At 36.3% G+C, this 20,883-nt stretch overlaps 4 protein-coding genes across 9 annotated transcripts in view; 2 read left to right on the top strand and 2 right to left on the bottom strand.

Annotated features, from left to right (window-relative positions):
• The window catches only part of ogfod3 (2-oxoglutarate and iron dependent oxygenase domain containing 3), a 29,723-nt gene extending 23,710 nt beyond the window's left edge, over nt 1–6,013 (bottom strand). Inside the window, exons 1-2 of one of the 3 annotated variants that reach the window (XM_077502001.1) lie at nt 5,785–6,013; nt 3,391–3,617 (exon numbers count right to left, since the gene is read on the bottom strand). In XM_077502001.1, the coding sequence (XP_077358127.1) occupies nt 3,391–3,617; nt 5,785–5,852 (295 nt within the window). In that variant the 5' untranslated portion in view covers nt 5,853–6,013. The remainder of the gene's footprint in view (nt 1–3,390; nt 3,618–5,784) is intronic. The other 2 variants (XM_077502003.1, XM_077502002.1) reach the window with 2 other exon arrangements.
• hexd (hexosaminidase d) lies at nt 1,079–11,643 on the top strand. Of its 4 annotated transcripts, XM_077501998.1 has the most exons (13): nt 1,092–1,247; nt 1,319–1,348; nt 6,312–6,424; nt 6,498–6,613; nt 6,697–6,784; nt 6,861–7,022; nt 7,102–7,285; nt 8,862–8,933; nt 9,069–9,267; nt 9,358–9,519; nt 9,612–9,719; nt 9,969–10,058; nt 11,392–11,643. In XM_077501998.1, the coding sequence occupies exons 3-13, from the start codon at nt 6,338–6,340 to the stop codon at nt 11,561–11,563; spliced, it is 1,440 nt and encodes a 479-aa protein (XP_077358124.1). In that variant the 5' UTR covers nt 1,092–1,247; nt 1,319–1,348; nt 6,312–6,337; the 3' UTR covers nt 11,564–11,643. The 4 variants fall into 4 exon arrangements, with proteins under 4 accessions (XP_077358122.1, XP_077358124.1, XP_077358125.1 ...); XM_077501996.1 differs by having other exon boundaries at nt 1,079–1,348; XM_077501999.1 differs by lacking the exons at nt 1,092–1,247; nt 1,319–1,348 and adding an exon at nt 5,813–6,252 and having other exon boundaries at nt 6,294–6,424.
• On the bottom strand, nt 11,644–16,356 carry cybc1 (cytochrome b-245 chaperone 1). The gene is made up of 6 exons (XM_077502006.1): nt 16,189–16,356; nt 15,624–15,711; nt 15,507–15,548; nt 15,250–15,420; nt 15,041–15,185; nt 11,644–12,423 (listed from the first exon to the last, which is right to left on the bottom strand). The coding sequence occupies exons 2-6, from the start codon at nt 15,709–15,711 to the stop codon at nt 12,276–12,278; spliced, it is 594 nt and encodes a 197-aa protein (XP_077358132.1). The 5' UTR covers nt 16,189–16,356; the 3' UTR covers nt 11,644–12,275.
• Nucleotides 16,357–16,701: 345 nt separating this feature from the next.
• Nucleotides 16,702–20,883, top strand: part of narf (nuclear prelamin A recognition factor) — a 10,276-nt gene continuing 6,094 nt past the window's right edge. The window contains exons 1-7 of the mRNA XM_077503596.1: nt 16,702–17,045; nt 17,384–17,456; nt 17,527–17,592; nt 17,682–17,810; nt 17,876–18,008; nt 18,289–18,423; nt 19,565–19,683. Coding sequence (XP_077359722.1) covers nt 17,400–17,456; nt 17,527–17,592; nt 17,682–17,810; nt 17,876–18,008; nt 18,289–18,423; nt 19,565–19,683 — 639 coding nt within the window. The 5' untranslated portion in view covers nt 16,702–17,045; nt 17,384–17,399. The remainder of the gene's footprint in view (nt 17,046–17,383; nt 17,457–17,526; nt 17,593–17,681; nt 17,811–17,875; nt 18,009–18,288; nt 18,424–19,564; nt 19,684–20,883) is intronic.

The raw sequence follows: 20,883 nt of genomic DNA, 5'->3' as shown, positions 1-20,883 counted from the left end.
TTGTTAATTGTTTTGTTATACTGTATGCTCTGTAAAGTGCTTTATTAAAATCTGCAGCTGTTATTAAAGTGCTTTATCAATAAAGATGAGTTGAGCTGAGAAATTGTGAGTTTTTTGGAAAAATACTTTTTTTTTTCTTTTTTTTTAACCAATCGGTAAAAAGCATGAACGGGTACAAAAAAATAAAGTAAAATCATTTATAGATAGTTTACCACAAAGTGAAAAATCTTGTCTTTTTTTGTTTTCCATTTTAATGATTATGCCAAAAAATAAAAAATAAAAAATAAAAAAAAGACACGTCAGAAGCATCTGTGCTCGGCCAAGACGGAACGTATACTGGTCTGTTGCCCAGTGGTCACAAGTCCTCTTTAAAGATGAAAGTAAATTTTCCATTTCATAAGGGAATTAAATATCAAAGCTACTTCAGCTACAATATCAACTGAACTGTCCCAAAGAATAATCACCTCCAAACCAAACCACTTTCCTGTTATAAATACAATTAATTAATTAAATAATTAAAAAATTAATACATAAATAAACACCCAGTCTGAGAGCATATTATTGCTTTTATATACTTTTTAGAAGATCCTTTTTTTGTTGGTCACATGAAATATTAAAGTTTTATGAAACACTGGATTTATTTTTTATTTTAGTCATTTTGCTATCATCATCATCATCATCATCATCATCGAAATTGAAACAAATAAAAGCTTCTAATAATTCACTTTTGTGTGTGGTGAACTAATAACAAAAATGTTTCATTTTTAATACAAATTATTGAAATAAATGGGCTTTACCTCGATATTTTAATTTTCTGTCACGAACCTGTAGTAGTAATGTCATTTAATGGCAGTAGAAAGTCAGCAGCATGGCTGTCATTATTTTACACATAACCTGACATTTGTTTAAATATAATAAAAATACAGTCTATAACGTCATTAATTAGATACATTGCAATGATTCCGGAAGCCGAGTGCATTTATGGTCATTGAGTCCACGCTACGGCGAAAAAAAAAAGTTTTCATTAAAGAAACAAAGATCAAAGATGCATTTTCTCTATATATTGCACACGCTTTGGCGTTGGCCAACACAGTTTCAACGCTCCTGCTTTTCGAACTAGATGCCTTTAAAATTGGGGCATAAGTAGCATTCAAATTAGCTTTAGCATCGTCGCACGAGTGATCCGCGCAAATGCGCTTCTGCTTCACAATGCGCCGGTCGCGACGGAGCGAGTACCGGACATTCTGGTTCGCTCAGTTTCTACTTATCTCAGCAATCAGTTTTCTACTGCTGATCATTTTACATCATTTATTTTCAGCCACATCCGATGTGACCAGCCAAGTTCTTCGTGAGTACTTCTTCTAATTATAATTTAATATTAATTATAATTTCATTATATCAGTGATTGATTTAATAAAAATGTTATGTACCATAAGTAGCCTACTAGTGCCGGTGACTCTCCAAAAGTTTAGTACTCGGACTGGTATCGATCTGGGGGGAGGGGGGAGGGGGGTATTGATAATGCCTAATCAATTGAATGGCAATGGTAACAAAATCACTTGATTCAAATTGTAAATTCTAAAAGAATATTGAACAAGTAACTGCATAAACCCCCAAATCTACTCTAAAATATATAAAGCAAAACAACAAAGCAGTTATATTAAAGGACAAAGCTAAAACTTCTTCAAATGAAAGCTCAGTAACATTTTGCTTATTGCACTTGTTGAAATACAAGTCATTTTGCATTTTAATGACCTTTTTTGTCAAAAAAAAAAAAGTAAGGTTATCCCTGGTTTGACAACATTAATGGATGAAGCGTTACTTTGAAAATTCACATGTCATTTGCATTGCAAGGTGAAGTGTTAACCATTCATCTATCATAACAATTCCCCATTATATGCTATATTTCCTACAGCATTACTAATTTTCATAACATGGCGTTACTTTTTTTTAACGTTTTTATTTTTATTTTTTTTATTTTTTATTTTTAGCAAACCTACAGTTCAACATATTCAGCGTGTTTAAAAAAAAACCTAATATAACTAACACACAAAGTACTAATACATAAAGCAAATATCAGGCGACTATAACAATAAATAAATAAAAATACAAATTGGCAACTAAAGCATGTGTAATTGTTCCTAAACAAACATTGTTGCAAAACAGCAACAAGGCACACTACCGGAGTTCGAATTGCAGTTTTGATTTCGGCCACCAGTGGGGGTTTGTATGCACATGAAGCCTCACGAGGAGAACCTCTTTGTGAACCTATTTGGTGGAAAGCTTCGAGTGTTCAAAAGGCTTCATCGACCCAAAACTACTTTTGTGTTCTAGAGCCATCTAGAAGGTTGATAGAGTAATCACATCTCATATTTTATAAAGAGAAATACATAATGACTGCAATTATTATATAATAAGTACTAGGACTGCACGATATTGGAAAAACATGCGATATGCGATATACTTGCTGAACATAGCGATAGATATTATTGCGATACTTAACATGTACCTAAAGAAAGACATTTTTTATTACCTAATGAAAGAAAAACATTTTTCATGTGGCAAAATAAGCAACCTTAGTGTAATCTTAGTTAATTAATTGTAATTATGTCTTGATAATTTTCAACTATTGAATGGCGATGCACATTTTAGTTAGCATCTGACTGGTCAAATTCATATAAAAAGCATAAAATTCCATATAAAACTTATTGCATGCCTTTGCGATATGCATATTGCAAGGGCCAATATCGCGATATCAATATTTTTTCGATATATTGTGCAGCCCTAATAAGTACCGTATTTTCCGCACTATAAGGCGCACCTAAAAGCCTTCAATTTTTTCGAAAGTTGACCATGCGCCTTATAATCCGGTGCGCCTTATAATCCGGTGCGCCTTATATATGGATCAATATTGAGCCGCAACAGGTCTTGCTGTCAAGACGCTATCGGTGACCCTGCACGATCGGTGACGCGCAGAAGATCCCGCCATCTTGGATCGCTAGCTAATACTAATACTTTACCTCAGAGAAAATAATAAAACAGCTGTTTATTCATTTTGGGAGTAAATGGAGTTGTCGGAAAGCTGGTTTGTAATCTATTAATAAAGTTTGACTGACCTATCTGACTGTTTTGTTGACATTCCCTTTAGCGCAGCACCATCTAATGGATGCATAACGTAACCCCAGCCTCTACTGTAGCGCCTTATATATGGAAAAAGTTTGAAAATGTCATTCGTTGAAGGTGCGCCTTATAATGCGGTGGGCCTTATATAAGGAAAAAGTTTGGAAATATATCATACATTGAAGGTGCGCCTTATAATGAGGTGCGGTGCGCCTTATAGTGCGGAAAATACGGTAACTTTATTCCAGTCAAAACTCCGAGGTGGCTCACCTGGGTAGCGTTTGTAGTTCTCATAGTCTTCTGAGCACTGGATGATGAAGACCCTGGGCTCTGGGGACACATGTTCACGCTGGCTGACCAATGTTTCTGTTATGTCACTATCCAAAGAAGTGACATATAACCAAGCAGCTGCCCCGCACAAACAAAGGGTGACCAGCAACAAAGTGGTTAGCCCTCTGGAACTCCACCAGGCAGTGCCATGCCGCAGTGCATTACCCCTGATGAAGAGGTGGGGAGGGGTCAGATATACAAATCGTTTAAGTAAGTGTATTTAAAAAAAAAAAAAAAAAAAAAAAAAAAAAAAAAAAGCCAGTTACATTTGCAAGAGCTATTGATTGTTCATTTGAAGTGCACAATACAATAATAGTGGGTCATTTCATATCTAGTCACACAGTAACACCTTAAATTTGCCTTATTCGATGTGAAATGAAAGAATCTGAAGTTTGAGCCTCTTAGCTCAAAGAAATTTCAGTGAATATGCAGTGGACATAGGATTTTTCAAAAAAAAAACATCCAAAAGAGTACAATATGAAAAGGTTAAGTTCAAATTGAAGAAGTTGGCTAATCAACGTTTTTATTGGCTCAAAATATAGAAGAATGGTGACTGCTGATAGATAGCTTTATTGCCTGATTCAGGTAAAAACACAAATGTTTATTTTGTCTCAGCTGGTGGGTAAAAAGCTCATTGCCATTATAATGTGCCCACATGACCATCTAGTGGCCTGAAGCAGGCGGTCTGAAATTATAATTTTGTCTATACTTGGAGCCTACCTGTACCCACAACAAAGGCATGAATGCCTAAACACATATAGAGTTCTCAAATATGATGATAAATTACTTGAAATGCCATCACCACCCAACATTTAGCATGACATGGAACCCCAAAATGTGGAGGGGAACATGTATTGTTAAAAAAATAAAAAAATAAATAAAATAAAAAAAAATAAATAAAAAATAAATAAAAAAAGTAAAACAAAAAAGGTTGATCTCTAGTACATTTATGCTATTTTTTACGGACGTCTGATAGACAAGGCCAGAATACATAGATACAGCAATTTACAGATCTTAAAACAAAAGATGAGGGCCTGCAAATATGGCCCAAAATTTAGTGTGTGATCCCCGGATCCCAAAAGTGGATGTGCACCCATACTTTGAAGGGCCATAATTCAGATATGGTGTCAATGGGGAGGCTCTGGGTAATTGGGTCAATTGACATGCTGAGATCACATCTCTGATCAACTGCTGAAAGGAATCTTATTCTGTCCTCTTTCATCTAAAAACTGCTTCAAACATCAAAGCGTATGTAGGGATGGAAGAATGTTGATTTGTTGTGATTGTATTGGTGTTGATGTTTTATGTTTTGTTTGGATTTTTTATGTTCTGTAAAGCGCTTTGTGACAGTTCAGGCTGTTTGAAAGCGCTATATAAATAAAGTTGAGTTGAGTAGTACAAGCAATAATACAAATCATAGAATTTGTGAATAGGTGAAATTGTCTGTCTATGAAACTTCCATCCATCATAAAGTCAAATAATGAATACATACTGCTATAATACATTTCAGCTAACAATAAATTGTGATATCATTTAAGTTAAGGGGACAATGTGTAGAATTTTTTTATTTTCAAATGATCACTTTAAAACCCCACTATTTCAATAATATGCAAAAAATATGTATCATATTAACGTTCACTTTTAAATTTAATCGTAGGTCTAGTAATCACTAATTCTATTACATGGGTCACGCCTCACCTTACAATTAGCTGACATGTTGTGCCGCCATCTTTGTGCTACAGATACCCGATGGGGACAAACTTTGCAAACGTAGTAATTAGTGGTTGGCTTGCTAAGTATGGTCTCTCTGAAGAGCGCTTCAAAATGCACGGGTTTAGGTCGCTAGGTCTATTAGTTCACCACTAGATGGCCAACAACAACAACAAAAATATGCAGACTGTTCCTTTAAAAAATAAAAAATAAAAAAAATAAAAAACTGTGCCCTGAGCAGTATGGGGGACAAAAAAACGTGATGGCTGCTGATTGCTGACAGGAATCTCGAAACTTGAATTTGATATTTTGTATGAACATCAAGCCTATTTCGCATTTATTTCAAAATAATTGCATTGTACTATTTTAAATAGTTGGCTGATGAATTGTGTGAGAGAGAGAAAAAAAATCTTTTATATTTCCATACTATACCCTGAAAAAAGCAACAACAAATTGTGTCAGCAATAAGTGAAAGCGCACTGTGTATGGTAATAATTAGACCAACTTTTATAAGATAAGAAAAGTTAAATTGGTGTCATTCATCTATCACGGTCATGCTGATTGTACTTTGGAAAGAAGTCCCTTTCAATGTATACTTCAACTGAAACCCGTTTGATTGCTCACCTTTTGATTTTCTTCCCAATCTCAGTCGAATGCAGTCCTTTCGCATTTCTCTGTCGTACTGGCGCCATTAAAATTATAGCCTGCAGTGTAGTTTGAAAAAAAAAAAACAGTCATGCAGATATTTCGTCCCTGCTAACCATATTACACACACCGCGCCACTAGTACCCAAATGTTTTTTTTTTAATTGTTTTTTTATTTCCGGGTTAGCGCGTATCTGACATCATGATTGGCTTGGATGAAAAGAAAGCGACTGTATCATTGGACAATATGTGGTCCAATGAAGACTGACGTCACCTATTTTATGCGGATACGGATATACTGCAATTTCGAACTGTTTCGCTATTATAATTCTTTATCTGATACGCGCTATATAACAGTAAGCCTTGACATACTTATTCCCGCTTACGTGTGTACTTCAGGGATTCGCGGTGATCTTCCAACACGAGTGATAGTTTTGTATTCGCTCTGGTAAGTGATCATTCACAAGCGTGAAAACACAAATCATTCAGTTTTATTTCTGTTAATAGATACCAAAAGTGATATACGAAACAAGATGAATAATGCTCCATGGCCCAACGGAAAGAAAGTTGTTCACTTGGATTTGAAAGGTGCCCCTCCGAAATTGGAATACATACACCAGGTATGTCTCATTTGAAAATAATGTACTTTGAGTAAAACCGTAATCAGATTTTCCTTTTCAACTCCTCCTGCAGTTGATAGAATCATTTTCTCGTTTGGGTGCCGATGGTCTGCTCATGGAATATGAAGACATGTTTCCTTATGAGGGAGAGTTGAAGATACTGCAAGCCACAGCACAACCTGCATACAGGTTCAACTGGATTATGCTAATTTCTTTATCTGAATTGATTTACTTGTGACGTCTAGATGAATTACTGTGCCATGTATTTTCAGCCGAGATCAAATATTATCCATACAGAAAGTTGCTAAGTCTAAGAACATGGAGATCATACCACTTGTGCAGACCTTTGGCCATCTGGAGGTATGACGGACGTTTAATTGTTGGAATGCAGACGGCATAACTGCTTCTTTATTCAATTGTTTCCTCCATGTTGTAGTTTGTGTTGAAGCATAAATCTATGTGGAGACTGAAAGAAGTGCCAAACTGTTTGGGCACGCTCACTCCCCATAAGGAAGGACTTAATCTAGTGAAAGAGATGCTAAGGCAAGTGGTGGAGTTGCATCCTGGTGTAAACACACTGCATATAGGTGCAGATGAGGTAATGTCAAAAACACATTCTCTTGTTTTTTTTTTTGTTCTTTTGGCAATTATCTCACAGCCATACTTTTTTACTGAAGGTGTACATGTTGGGTGAAGGTGAGCTGTCAAAGCAGTGGTTGGCTTCACCCGGACGCAACGTGCAACAACTTTTCTTGAGTCATGTCACATCCGTGGTAAAGTACATCAAGGAGGCGTGGCCTCATATGACTGTCATCATGTGGGATGATATGATGAGGAATATAAATCCAGACGTGTTGAAAGGTTAGTAGGAATTTGCATCTTTAAGGAATTCAACGTGAGAAGTAATTTTGTGTCAGGTGTTAAACATAATGAAGTAATGTTTTGAAGAAATGTCACAAGTGTACAAGTAATTTGTAGTGAAATGAATGGGAAATATAACATAAGTAACACTATACTAAAATGTTGAAAGGTTAGTAGGAATTTGCACATTTAAGGAATTTAACACGAGATCCAAGTGCAGCGCTGCCTGATCAATGGGTTGTGGAATCAAAAGCAGCCACTAACCATGGCCAGCAGATGGCAGCATTGTATCTCTTTTCAATGGGCTGCTTGGTGGGTCACATACAGTTGTCGGGACAGTTTTAAACTCCCTCTTGATCACAGTGATATTTTTATATTCACATTTGTTTATTCTGGATAATTTTATCACTATTATAATCAGAATGTGTCAAATTTGCCACAAATCGTATTTAAAGTTTAGAATCTACTGTGTTGTCTTGACTTCTAACTCATTCAATGCCAGCCCAGTTCAAATGAATTTTTTGACGTCTATAGCCATCAATGGCAGTCAATGAGCTAACATAATGAAGTAAAATTTTGAGGAAATGTCACAATAATAAGTGATAATAATTTGTAGTGAAATGAATGGGAAATATAACAACTCCGATTTGTATAGTGAAATGAATGGGAAATATAGCAACTCCAATTTGTATAGGAATATAAAGAGAAATTGAAGTTAAACTTTACCAAGATAGATAAAGAACATAATATATGTCTGTGCCTCTTGTGTGCTTCTGCTCCACAAATTTAAGATGTTTGCCCTAAATTAACAGAAAACATTTCAGACCATCATATTGACATTCTTTTACTCAAATAAAATTGTTCATGTTGGAATAGTAAATATTTTATAGTGTATCATTTTTCATTTTCACTATTTTAGAACTGAAAAAAAAAAAGTAAATTCAGTTTTTTAGTAGTCTCCATAATGAAAAGTTGGCATGCCATATATTACAAACACAAAAATGTATATTGTGTATAGAAATCTTTTTTTTTTTTTTTTTTTTTTTTTTTTTTTAAAGGGAGTCAACACACAAAAAAAATTCTATACAATATGTTGTACGTGCCCCCACTAGTCTTAACACAATTTTCTGATTAATACTGCGTTTGTGGGATATAAATTAAGCCGCAAAATCCACCATTTTTATCCATCTCAGAGGGCGGTCATTTTGCCACTTGCTGTCGATTGAAAATGACATCACAGTTACTCAGGGCACTGATAACGACCATGGACACATATGAGTTGGGCATGTTGACATTTGCAAACTGAGCCGTGACTGGTCCTTGACTTGTTGTTACTAAGCCCTGAGCAACTGTTATGTCATTTCCAGTTGACAGCAAGAGGTAAAATGGCCGCCCCCTGAGATGTATTAAAAAAAAATAACAGGGATTTTACTGTTTAATTCATATTCCACAAATGTGAGATTAATCAGAATGCCATGTTGTAAAGTTTTTTTTTTTTGATTGACTTCCTGTTTATAGAACGTAATAAAATTGAGTGTGTAACATATCTGTGTTAAATTTGCTATTCTTGACACAGCGAGTGGGATCGTAGGACTGGTCCAACCAATGCTGTGGGATTACACCCCTAATATGGATGTACAGAATACTGGTATGAACTGTCATTTTGCTATTTTGAAACTCAACAACTAGCACTGTGTAACAATGCTGTGATTGTGACAATATGAGTACAATATGGGATACGTCATGGTTTGAATGATGGACTTTCTTGAACTTTCTTGGCTAGTGTCGCTGCTGGAGAATTATCACAGTGCCGGTATACAAGATATGTGGGCGGCCAGCTCCTTTAAAGGTTCCAGCGGTGTTTACACCAACGTACCCAAAACACAGAACCATGTAAATAACCATTTGCAATGGTTAAAAGTGGCTGCATCGGTGTCGCCTGGCATAAATATTAAGGGTATCGCCATAACAGGCTGGCAAAGGTGAGATAGTGTTTATTTAACGTGACATGTATGACATCAACTACACATATGCAAAAAAAAAAAAAAACACTTGTGTTTCCCCAATCTCAGGTATAGCCACTTTTCAGTGCTGTGTGAGCTCATGCCTTTGGGTCTTCCGTCACTAGCGGCGAGTCTCCAAACACTCATCCACGGCCACTTTAGTCCTGAGGCTCAATACAATGTGGCTAAAATGTTGGGGGTCTCCTCCGTGGAGGTGACGGCCATGGGAAGGTGAGGCCCTGAACATTTTTTATTTTATTTTTTTAATTAAAACATACAAGCTGACTCCCATTTCATTCTTTGTCTCATCATGTCATGTTTAGTACGTGTGATGATGACACCCTGTTCCCGGGAAGGAGACTAGCAGCGGCGATTGTGGAACTGGATTCACTTCTTGGCGATCAGGATATAAGGTCTTTCGAAAACGATTTGTGAGTATGGCCAAGGACATGGGTGGTGAAGCCCAAATGTATATTTAATATGTCTCCTTTAACATAATGAAACCATAACACATCGGTGCCATCATTCGCTCCAACAACATGGGGTAAACTTACAATATTCATTTATCAGCATTTCTGACCACAGCATCATATTTACAATACTGTATAACAAGATGCGTTGTGGAAAATTTTGTGGTTGACTAGTTTAAAGAGACAACTGAAGTCTGTATGTCACCTTAGGTATGTACGAGGATATTTCAGTCCTTACCACCGATCAAGAAGGATGGCAAACCCTCTCATCACTGCGCAGATTCAGAGTCAAGCATCCAAGTGAGCAAACACGTCATGTTACACTTTTTGACTCCTTTTCGTGCATGTCAAATGTGTTCTCACTAGGGGAGACAAAATTAGTGTGTACATTTTGAGTTAATTTAGTTTATTTATCTCCACTATTTTTGTATAATGTGACTTACTTGGAAAGCCTGTACTGAGGGAATTCCAGTCGCAATGCAGCAGACACGTCTACATAAAAATTTATAAGTATAATAATAATAATGCATAAATTTTTGGAGACTGGGCTGAATTTGTATTTTAGAATTTAAAAAAATGTGCATAAATTCAAACACAAGATTGGATAGCTCTTAATAAAAGAAAAATTCACTGAGCTGTCACCAACATCTTACGAATGCAATTATGCCATCTAGTGGCAGAAAATGACCAACACAAATCAATATCACACTCAGGGGTATATTCACTAAGAATGAGCTGCGTCCGGTAATAGCATAAAAAATTGCACCACATCTGTACCCGCAGTCTGCGCCCAGTTACCCACCTATTCGCTAAGCAAACACGCCCACAAATTCTGACAGCTGGGAGCAAATTTGCACCTGATTTACCACACATGGCAATGGATTTGCGCCAAGAAGATGGTAATATAGTAACAGTTGCGAGAAAGATGACATTATCAGAAAACGAGGTTCGACCGAGAGTAAGTGTTTAGAGCGCCATTAAAGGTTACGCAAACCTTTAGTGACTCTACCCCTCAGTTTTTACAGTACAGTATATCTTTTTAATTTTAACTCAATTTTATGAGTAAGCGGAGTGCGCATCTTGAATTCAAGGTGCATTATGGGTAGCGGCGTGGTGCTTTGTGGGTAGGCGAAACTACCAAACAAATGGTCATTGAAAATGAATTGGATCCAATGGAATCGGCTCTGATAGAAACGTTTCAACCGCTGGAAAGTTGCTGTTTTCTTATTAACATGCTAGCATGTGGTTTACTGACATCGGGGAATATGACTTGCAAGCTTTAAAGTGTACAGTTAGGCAAAGATTGTCACCACTCTAATCTCTGCCATTCAAATTGATAGGGTAGTTGGTAGCCTCGTTTTTTCCCTCGCGCATGCGCAGACTTAATGTGCACTTCGCTTATTATGACATTACTGTATCAATGACTAAAAGATGCAGCCATGTTTCTAATAGTTCAACATTTTTTTTCCACTTTTATGTTGAGTATGAAACCTAGATATTTTATTGTACATTTAGAACAGATGTAAAATTTGCAATTATCCTGAGTTAACTATTGAAGTTATGTGATTAATTACGATTAAAAATTTTACACCCCTAGTTCTCACTAATATTATATGTGACCTTGTCTCCTAAGGTATCTGGATCTGTTGCAAAAGAAGGTGGATGTTGTAAGAGAGGAGATGCTTCATCTTTATCCAATTTCAACAGCTGAGGAGTGGATAGAGGAACATGTTAGCCCAGTGATGGCCCCCCTTCAGAAGATTTTAGATGACATCAGAATATGCACAAAGGAGATGGGGCTATAGAATTATTTTCCATCCGAGTGTTGTTTTCTTGTTGCACATAATGCAAGTTGCAATTTAATAAAGACAACATACAAGCACAATTTGTTTTTTGTTGTTGTTTTTTTTAATACAATACACAATTCCACAAAATGTAAATACAAATCAAATCCAACAACAGAGAAAAAAATAATATGTTTCAATACACACATCTTTGGTTTGTTAAAGACCAGCAACAGTCAAGTGAAGTTATCACGTAATTTACTTTGGGTTGAATCTTGGAAATTCTTCATGGTTGATTACTGTTAGTAGATTAGATTAGCCTTTATTGTCATTATACAAGTACAAGAGTTCATCCTGATAGCAAGGTGCATGTGTGTATATAAACAACCAAATGTGGGTAGTACAATGAACTTCAAAGAGCCCTTTCAGTTGGCATACAGCATAAATATCAGTGTTCAGTAGGAAGGCACATCTGTAATTTGGAGTGTTTTCTAAGAGTAATTTGATCATTTTAATAACCATGTGAAATGGAAGTCACTATATTCCCAAACAACACTACAGTAAGAGAATATTAACTAAAATGCCCGTAAAATTTTGTAGTTAAAAAAAAATAAAATATGCATAAGCTACTTAAGGTTTGTAATTGAGCATACCATGCAAAGAAAGAATCAGTTATCCCTTATGGCATCATCCCAAACTTCATTTCAAAGTAGATGAAGACATCACGTAGAGGTCAAGGTTTTTCTTCTTCAGCCTCTGAATCGCTGCTGTCATCCAAAAATTCAGCTTCCTCCTCTGTGTACTCCGAAATTTCTTTCTTCTCTCGCCGCTCATTCATCCCCAAAAAGCGCTTCAGCAATGCAGCTATAGCCTCCACATCACTGGTCAGGGTCACATGGAGGAGGGGGGGAGCATTAAAGTAGATGTTCTCACATTTTTGAAGTAACTTTTCACAACTGTGTAGCATAAAAACACACTTGCATAGAAATGTAAAACTTTGAACTGAGATTCAGTGAAATAAACTGAGTTTAGAGGAAGCCAACTCAAAAACGTTCTTTTAATGTGTTGTATGTGCCACCAGCAAGTTGAGATAAAAGCTTAATTCTTTTTGTGACAACGCTTGTAACTCAAAACAACAATGGCGTATTAGTGCCACAAAAAACACATATATATTTTTTAGAGATGTGGTTATTATTCTGAGAAAAAAAACCTCAAATTTATGAGGAAAAAAAGTTGAATATTTGCTACATTACAAAGTGGCAAATTTGCGAGAAAAAAAAACAAAAAAATGTACAACTAAAAACTTGAATATTTGCGACACTACGAAGTGACAAATTTGCAAGAAAAAGACTCACAAATTTACAAGAATAAGGTGAATATTTGCAACATAAAGTGACAAATTTGCGAGAGAGAAAAAATGCAAAATTACGAGAAAAAAAACGAATATTTGTGACATCACAGTGTCAGATTTGTGAGAAAAAAAAGCTTACCAATTTAACTCATTCACTCCCAGCCATTTTCACAGAAGCGGTCCCGTTCACTCCCAGCTGTTTTACTGGATTTTGACTGATTTTGCAAGGCCCACAGAATATTGTGTTCTATTGCTATAAAAGCATGGAACCTATCAAAAGAAAGATTAAGTCTCTTCTTTCATCAGGAAAAAAAAGTATGTTTCTATCTGCTTCTGTTTTGCAGCAATTAGCATTAGAAGAGAGCTAAGTTTCATCAGTTTTCACAAATCTATTTACAATTGTAAGTAATTGAACTTTTTTTCTACATGGCCCTGGTTGATCTCCTTTGCTCTGCTGCCACCTGCTGGCCGTTTGTGTAATTACCATTTCTGCAACCGTTCTTTGCAGTTGAGAGGCTGCATCAAAGCCTTCTGTATGCTCTAGCATAAAAAAAACAAACAAAAAAAACGTATAAATACGTCTTTGGGACACTTGGAACATAAAAAACGTATTTATACGTTATTGGGAGTAAATGAGTTAAGAGAAACTTACAGATTTGCAAGGAAAAAAAAAAACTTACAAGAAGTAGCCTACTCGAATGTTTGTGCCAAGTCACAATTTCCAAATGTACAAAATGCCTATGGTGGAAGAATTTGTTAAATTATACTTTGAGGTTTTCAAATAAGGAGATAGTAATTGCTTTAGCCAAGTCTGGACTGGCCATCTGGCATAGAGGGCAGATGCCCGGTGGGCCGGCCTCTTTTGGGGCCGGTGCAGTGCTTTTTAATTACGATTTTCCTACATTTTACCCCAAGAGACTGGCCCACAATTTAGAGGGACCAGTCTGTTAATCCATTGCGAATATAGATAGCAAACATAATCAGTAAACATCATTTGCAGAACTACACGTTAGGCAAGAGTCGGGCCCAAGTCAAAATGCCCAGGCCGATTTTTTTGTGCCAGTCCAGCCCTGGCTTTAACAGATTAACCATATCATATTAAGCATTTGCACTTTGAAGAGGCACTGCCTATGAAGGCCGTCGTGTCATCTTTATAAAGTCGCAAATATTCAAGTTTTTCCTCGGAAATTTACATTTGTGAGTTTTTTTCTAAGAATATTGGCCCTAATATGCCGTCGTACAAAACACTCCTAAAAAAAAAAGTAATAAAAATATATACATAGCTTTAGAAAGCTTTTGTGTATTTACAGTATGTGCACTTGGCCACCTGGGGGCAGTATAATACAGGTCTTTTTCAGAGAACATCAAAGTTTGTATTCTTATATTGTTTGTCATTTGAGCTCAAATATATGTTGCAAAAGGGTTGTATGATATACCATATTATAGGTGTGTTAAAAAAAATCGATTCGGCAATATATCGCGATACTACAGCACACAATTCTCGAATCGATTCAGTAGGCAGCCAAATCGATTTTTTAATATCCATTTTTGATGGAAAAATATTCAATAAAATGTCTAACTTTCATACCTTGAGCATGGAAGAATGTTATAGTAATGGAACATTTAACCTTAATATTTTATTTCAATGCCGTTTTAACATGAATAAAGTTACAACCTGTTTGTTAAAAGTTACGAAACGGAAGTTTTGGATCTATAAATAATACATTTTCATACAAATCTTACAGTGTACATGTACAAGTTTACTGAATGGTATTTTCTAAAATTTAGTAAAAAAAAAAAAAAACGCAACAATCAATTGGAAATTCATATTGGGATTAATTGGTATTGAATCGAATCGTTACCTATGAATCGTGATACGGATCGAATCGTCAGGTACGAGTCAATTCACACCCCTACCATATTAAATGTTTGCTCATAAGTCAAGATAAAGGTTGAACGACGAAGTAGGCTGACTCATATCTCAAGGCACCACTGCATATACAACCTTTTACATTTTCACCTCCGGACAATTTAGATTCAATTAACCCATTGTGGGAGAAAAAAAAAAAAAACACATGCAAGTACGGAGATAATAAAACTCCACAGGTACCCAGCCTCTTTAGAGTATTTTTAAAGTAAGGATCTACCTTCGTCCCCCAATTGTGGCACTCTGAGTCATGGGGTAGGAGAAACCTGTAGCCAGACGCAACATCACGAGGTAGCCTTTCCCCAAATATCGGACCCTTTCTTCTTGAACGCAGACATCGTGGAGATGCCTCAAGTCCAAAACAACTAGAAAGGCAAAATATTCACTATGGATTAAAGCACATAAGTAAACTTCTCTGTCGTTACCTACCTTTCTCTTGCCCCCTTTTCCATAACGTCAGAACTAAAGTGTACAAGCTAATGGTCTTGAGTTGAATCACATTGTTAGTTTTGTCAAACATTGCCTCCTCCCATTCTTCCATGTTCTGAATGGCCACAAACAGACAGCCGGTGACGTAGAAAAGCTTCCAGAAGATGCTATCTGTGTAGAAAAACGTGTAAAAAAGGCATAAGTCCAATATATAATGACTGTATGTCAGGCAATGCGATAAAACCAAGATTTCATACCCGAGCTGTAGTAAGCAGCTGCCAACCCAATAGCTGCCATTCCTGAAGAAAGAGAGATACATTGTATTATTTTTACTGATTATTTCATTTAACTATACAAATAAAAAAAATATTTACCGATACAAAGAGACCAGGAACGGATGCCGGGGTTTCTTTTCAGGTGTAACATCGTAGAGCTGTGCTCCTCCACTACCATGTAGCCCATCTAAACATAGGAACAAAGAGGTTTTTTTTGGTTGTTGTTCAAACTAGAGTTTCACAATAATACAGTAGATTGTTGCTAAGACATGTCCATCCATCCATTTTCTACATCCGCTCATCCTGTTTATATGAGCTGCTGGAAACTATCCCTGCTAACCTGAGGCAACGGAAAAAAACATAAACTCACTAACTGAGACTGACAGGGAACTGAACCAACACTACCTGCATGCAAGTCAGGTGGGTGAAGACACCATTGCTTAATCCCATCCAATTTTTTGGCATCTAGAAACCAATTCTTACTTCTAAATTATATCTCCATAGCAATATATGGAAGCACTCAGTGTATGCTGACAGGTTTTTCTCCCCAATTTTGAGGGTTGAAAATAATATGTGCCAGGAAACATAAAAGTAAACAAGTTGCTGTTGTAGGAAGGATAAAATTAACTCCCTTCTTTGCCTCAAAGAATGCCAAATACCTTACCTTAAATGTATCGTTTATACGTGGGCTTTGTACAAATAATTTTTGAAATTAGAAAGTGCGGGATACAGTATATTACTTGATGAAACGATAAGGAAGTTCGACTCGTGGTCCACACTTCCTTCCTGGATGCGTGTGGGCTGATTGGATAGATTCGCTTCCGCTAAGATTCAAAATAAAAGCGTTCATTTAAAAAAAATAAAATACACATGTAATTTTCATCGTTATACAATTCGAAAATTGTACCATATATAATATAATGTAAAAATATTTAAAATGGTGGGGTCACATAATTTTGAATTTCGTTCTTCTTCCTTGTACTTCTTGTGTTTTGTCGCTTAAAAAAACAAGATATTTTTTAAACAACTGTAAGGATAACATTTGTATTTAAAAATATCTATAAAAAAACGTTTGCTTTGTGTTCATACTTCCAGTTGTATGTTTGAAACATATGTGCAATAAAAAAAAATTAAAAAAAGTGTTCATACTTCCGGGCCGGGCTCTGCGTGGTACGCATGCGCTGTTGTATACTGTTGTTCAACGTTCACCTCACCGGGTGATAATGGAGTCGGATGTCCATAGATATGAACGGGTTCGGTTTGAGAAACGCCAGTTCCTTTAAAAACACTTATTATGAAATAACAACAGAGTTCTAAGCAGGTCGTGTCGGAGACTGCTTATGTACTCACTTTTGTCCCCACATTTTAGTAGGATTATAGAGTCTGGGTGATCGCGGGGTTACCTCTGCTGTGCTCTTGCTGCAGCGGTAGCTCTCCAATGGTGCTATGCGTGTCTTCGTCGTTTTCTAGTGTTTTTGCTTTTAACAGAGTTAGCACGAGATTTGCCACAGATACAACAAGGTGAGTTTCTTTAATCTCACTGTCTTCTCCTACAATCGTTCTCGGATACTTAAAACACTGCAGGATCATCATGTATTTGCATTCATTGTTTAACTGTAAACAATAAATATTTGATTTTAAGCGTTCTTTGTAACGAGTATGCACTTAACTTCGCGGTAATGTACTTCTGAAGTGCTTGTGATAAGCAGGCTGCATGTGATAGAAAGAACGTTGGCCCAGTCAGAGAAGGGTGGAGTCAAGTTAAACAAAAACAGCATTCAACATGGTGGTGGTCATAAACTTGCATTATTCAAGGAGCATTTTGACGTGATTCTGTTTATATGTATTTCTATTTACAGATAACTGATTAACAAAATGTCTGAGGTCAGCATTGGGAGACGTAAGGAAAAGTGTGAGAACTGCACTAAGCAGGTGATTTTTCTTGGATTTTTATTCTACCTAAATAAGCTGGTAGCATGTAATTGTAAATATCGCTCAACAGTGCAACAAGAAACAGAACAATGGTGATGTCAGCTCACACCAAGAGAGAGAGCAAGTCAATGGACAGGTAAATTCTTATATCTAAAAGTAGTAAAAAACGAAAACATTCTGTGTTGTTAACGATTATTTAAAAGACGTTTGTCTTGGATCCATCAGGAAAATGAGGGATCACAGTTGTTGCTGAGTGCTTGTCTATCCTGCGACGGTTGTATGTCTGAGGAAGAGAGCCTGAAGATCTCTCAACAGAACTTGGAGGAGATGGAGCAGGTTTTGGCTCTCAACAAGGTACAGTCAGATTATTCACACTTATAAGTGCACTTTAAATAAGAAATATCTATTTCCCTCATCAGAAGTGTGACGTGTCAAAGCACAGACTTCTGGTGGCATCAGTGTGTCCGCAATCGCTGCCTTTTTTCGCCGTCAAGTTCGGCGTGGACATCGTTGAGGCCGCCGGTAAACTTTGCGGTTTTCTCAAGAGCCTGGGTGAGCATGCACAATATTACTACAGAAAAACTTATGGAGAAATAGATGCCATTTACCATATTCTACCAAAAATGACAGTGTCAGAATGTGGAGTGTGGTTGGAACGGCCAGTTCAATCTTAGTACTATGCAACAAGAAATGATCACATTTGATCTTATGTTCCGGAGAAATAAATTGAGATTTTTATGTCAGAAAAAAAGACCTTTTGGAGAATGTTTTTGTGTCATCCTGTCTCACCCTTGTCTCCCTTTGTTTCTCAATTATTCCCTTTTCCATGCAGGGGTGCAATTTGTGTTTGATACCACCCTGGCAGCGGGATTTAGCATCATAGAGAGTCAAAAGGAATTTATTCAGAGGTACCGCAGGAGGCACCATGACTCCCACGCCTTGCCCATGTTTACCTCCTCTTGCCCAGGTCACATGAAACACTTATTTAATAGTTTTTAATACTAGTACAGTCAAACCTTGGTTTTCGAACGCTTCTGTTCTCAACCAAATCGGTTTTCAACCAGAAAATTTGAGAATTTTATGTCTCAGAACTCGTCCAAAAAATCGGCTTTCGACCAAACTGAAAAAAGCCGAGCGTACCTGAATGCGACTCACGCAGGAGCCGAACTAACTCGAATGCCCAGGATGCTTCCTCCGTAGCACATTCGTGTTCAAAGTTTGTTCGGAGCAGACCAGTTCTTTGTTATTTACGCAAATCTTTTTTTTTAGTTTTGCATCGTGTATTAGCCCCTAATCATGGGTCCAAAGAAAGCAAGTGCAAGTGGTAAAGCTGGTGAAGAAAAGAGGAAAGTAGCGCAGAACTATATCTAAATAAAACGGTGTCTATTTCTACACTTTTCTATTTATGGTAAACAGTATACAGTGCAGTTTATGGTGTAAAATAGTGAGAAAAAAAAAACTTTTTTTTTTTTAAGACTTGGAACTGATTACAATTATTTACATTAACTATAATGGGAAAAATTGTTTCGGATTTCGAACAAATCGCTTTTAGAACAGCCTTCTGGAATGGATTATGTTCGAAACCGAGGTTTGACTGTAGCTACATTTAAAAATTGAAACATACAATATTTTACAGTTTTTTTTGTCACTGTCATTTGATAAATATAGCTAAGAAACTATCAAAATCATTTTTAATATAGAAATAGGTAGGAATTGGTCTTCTAAAAAAATTGCATTTTCCCTGTGTTTTAAGTGAATCTAACACAAATTTCACTTTTTGAATTAAACTAGTGAAATGAACTTTTCAAATTTATTGTGATGCACTTTTTTTTTTTTTTTAGCAACAGTACAGATAAGAGTTGTATTGCTGTTGGTGATAGATAGAGAGCTTGTCTTCCGCCACTCCCTTCTTCAGCACAGGGACAGTAAGCGTTTTGGAACAGTCTGACAGCTATCCATTCATTCCCTTGTACAACTTTAGATCGGTTAAGTCAGTCAGGGAATTTGGAAAAACTGGAATGGAGATGCACTTGTACTGAAACCAACCTATGAAATAAACATTAAAATAAAGTGTTGCAATAAATTGTGTGTTTGTACTTTATCTACAGGTTGGATTCGCTATTCAGAGCGTGTCCTCGGAAGTTTGGTCACACCTCACATCTGCACAGCGAGGTCTCCACAGCAAATTATGGGATGTCTAGTTAAAGACTATTTCTCCAAACAGCAGGTTAGTGAGTGCTGTGGAAGTATACACGATGTTATAATAATCATATGATGATGATAGGATACAATATTTCCTTTTTTTGTGCAAGTAGTTACAAATGCGTTGTGAAAATATTTCCATTTATCTTACGGCAGAGTAATCTGAAATTTGTCAACAAAAATGAGTGCACTATTTTTATCATCAAATCTTGAGTAACAGCCCAAATTTATATGGTTGTTAGTGCGCCTTCCAGTGGACAAAATTAGCAAGAACAGTTTATTTTAGTGTAAAAGTTTGTGTTCTGTTCTAATGGGTCAGATTGGACCCCCACAGTTCTGGCTCACGGTCCGTATGTTTGACACCCCTGCTGTACGGTATTACTTATATGTTAGAGTGAACTTTTCTTGCTGGAGGTCTGATACTACTAAGGTAGTGTGTTCTTGGTTCAGACATCCATCCATCCATTTTCCAAACCACTTATTCCAAAGAAAGGAAATTTGATATTGACATAGCTTTGGGTTAGGTGCAAGGTCAAAGATAACCCCACAAAAAATGGGTTTTAGGGACACGTAACATATCTGCAATGAAGGAGCGAGTGCTTCTAGAACAGCATTTTTCATTTGAGGGCCACATACAGAAAATCAGAAGGACGCAAGGGCCACATAATGTTAGGAAAGAGAAATTGTGTTTAGTCCTAAAAATTGTACAAATAATTGATTTGTGCTTTTGCATATTTAGAAAAATGCTACAGTATATAAACCAATTTATTTGTAATGTATTATGTCATTAATTACCAAAAACTAAAACGAAGGTCATGTTTGCTATAATTATAGTTGGTTTTAGTTAGTTTTATAAACATAAAATGTAGTTTCAGTTGGTTTTTGTTTTTAATAAGCATTTTCCTTTTTATTTTATTTCGGTAACAATATTGTTTTTTTTAATTTTAGTTGTAGTTTTTTGTTAGTTTTGGTTAACTAAAATAACCTTTAACTCATTTGCTCCCAATAACGTGTAAATATGTTTTTTTTTTTTTGTTTTTTTTTTTTATATTTTAAGTGTCCCAAAGATGTATTTATACGCTTTTTTTTTTTAAATGCTAGAGCATACCGAAGGCTTTGATGCAGCCTCTCAACTGCAAAGAACGTTTGCAGAAATGGTAGTTATTACACAAACGGCCAGCAGGTGGCAGCAGAGCAAACGAGATCAACCAAGGCCATCTAGGAA

Source organism: Festucalex cinctus, chromosome 17 (genome assembly GCF_051991245.1).
Source record: "Festucalex cinctus isolate MCC-2025b chromosome 17, RoL_Fcin_1.0, whole genome shotgun sequence".
NCBI lineage: Eukaryota > Metazoa > Chordata > Actinopteri > Syngnathiformes > Syngnathidae > Festucalex > Festucalex cinctus.
The sequence above is the reverse complement of the archived record's forward strand: the minus strand, read 5'-3'. Positions and strand labels throughout refer to the sequence as shown.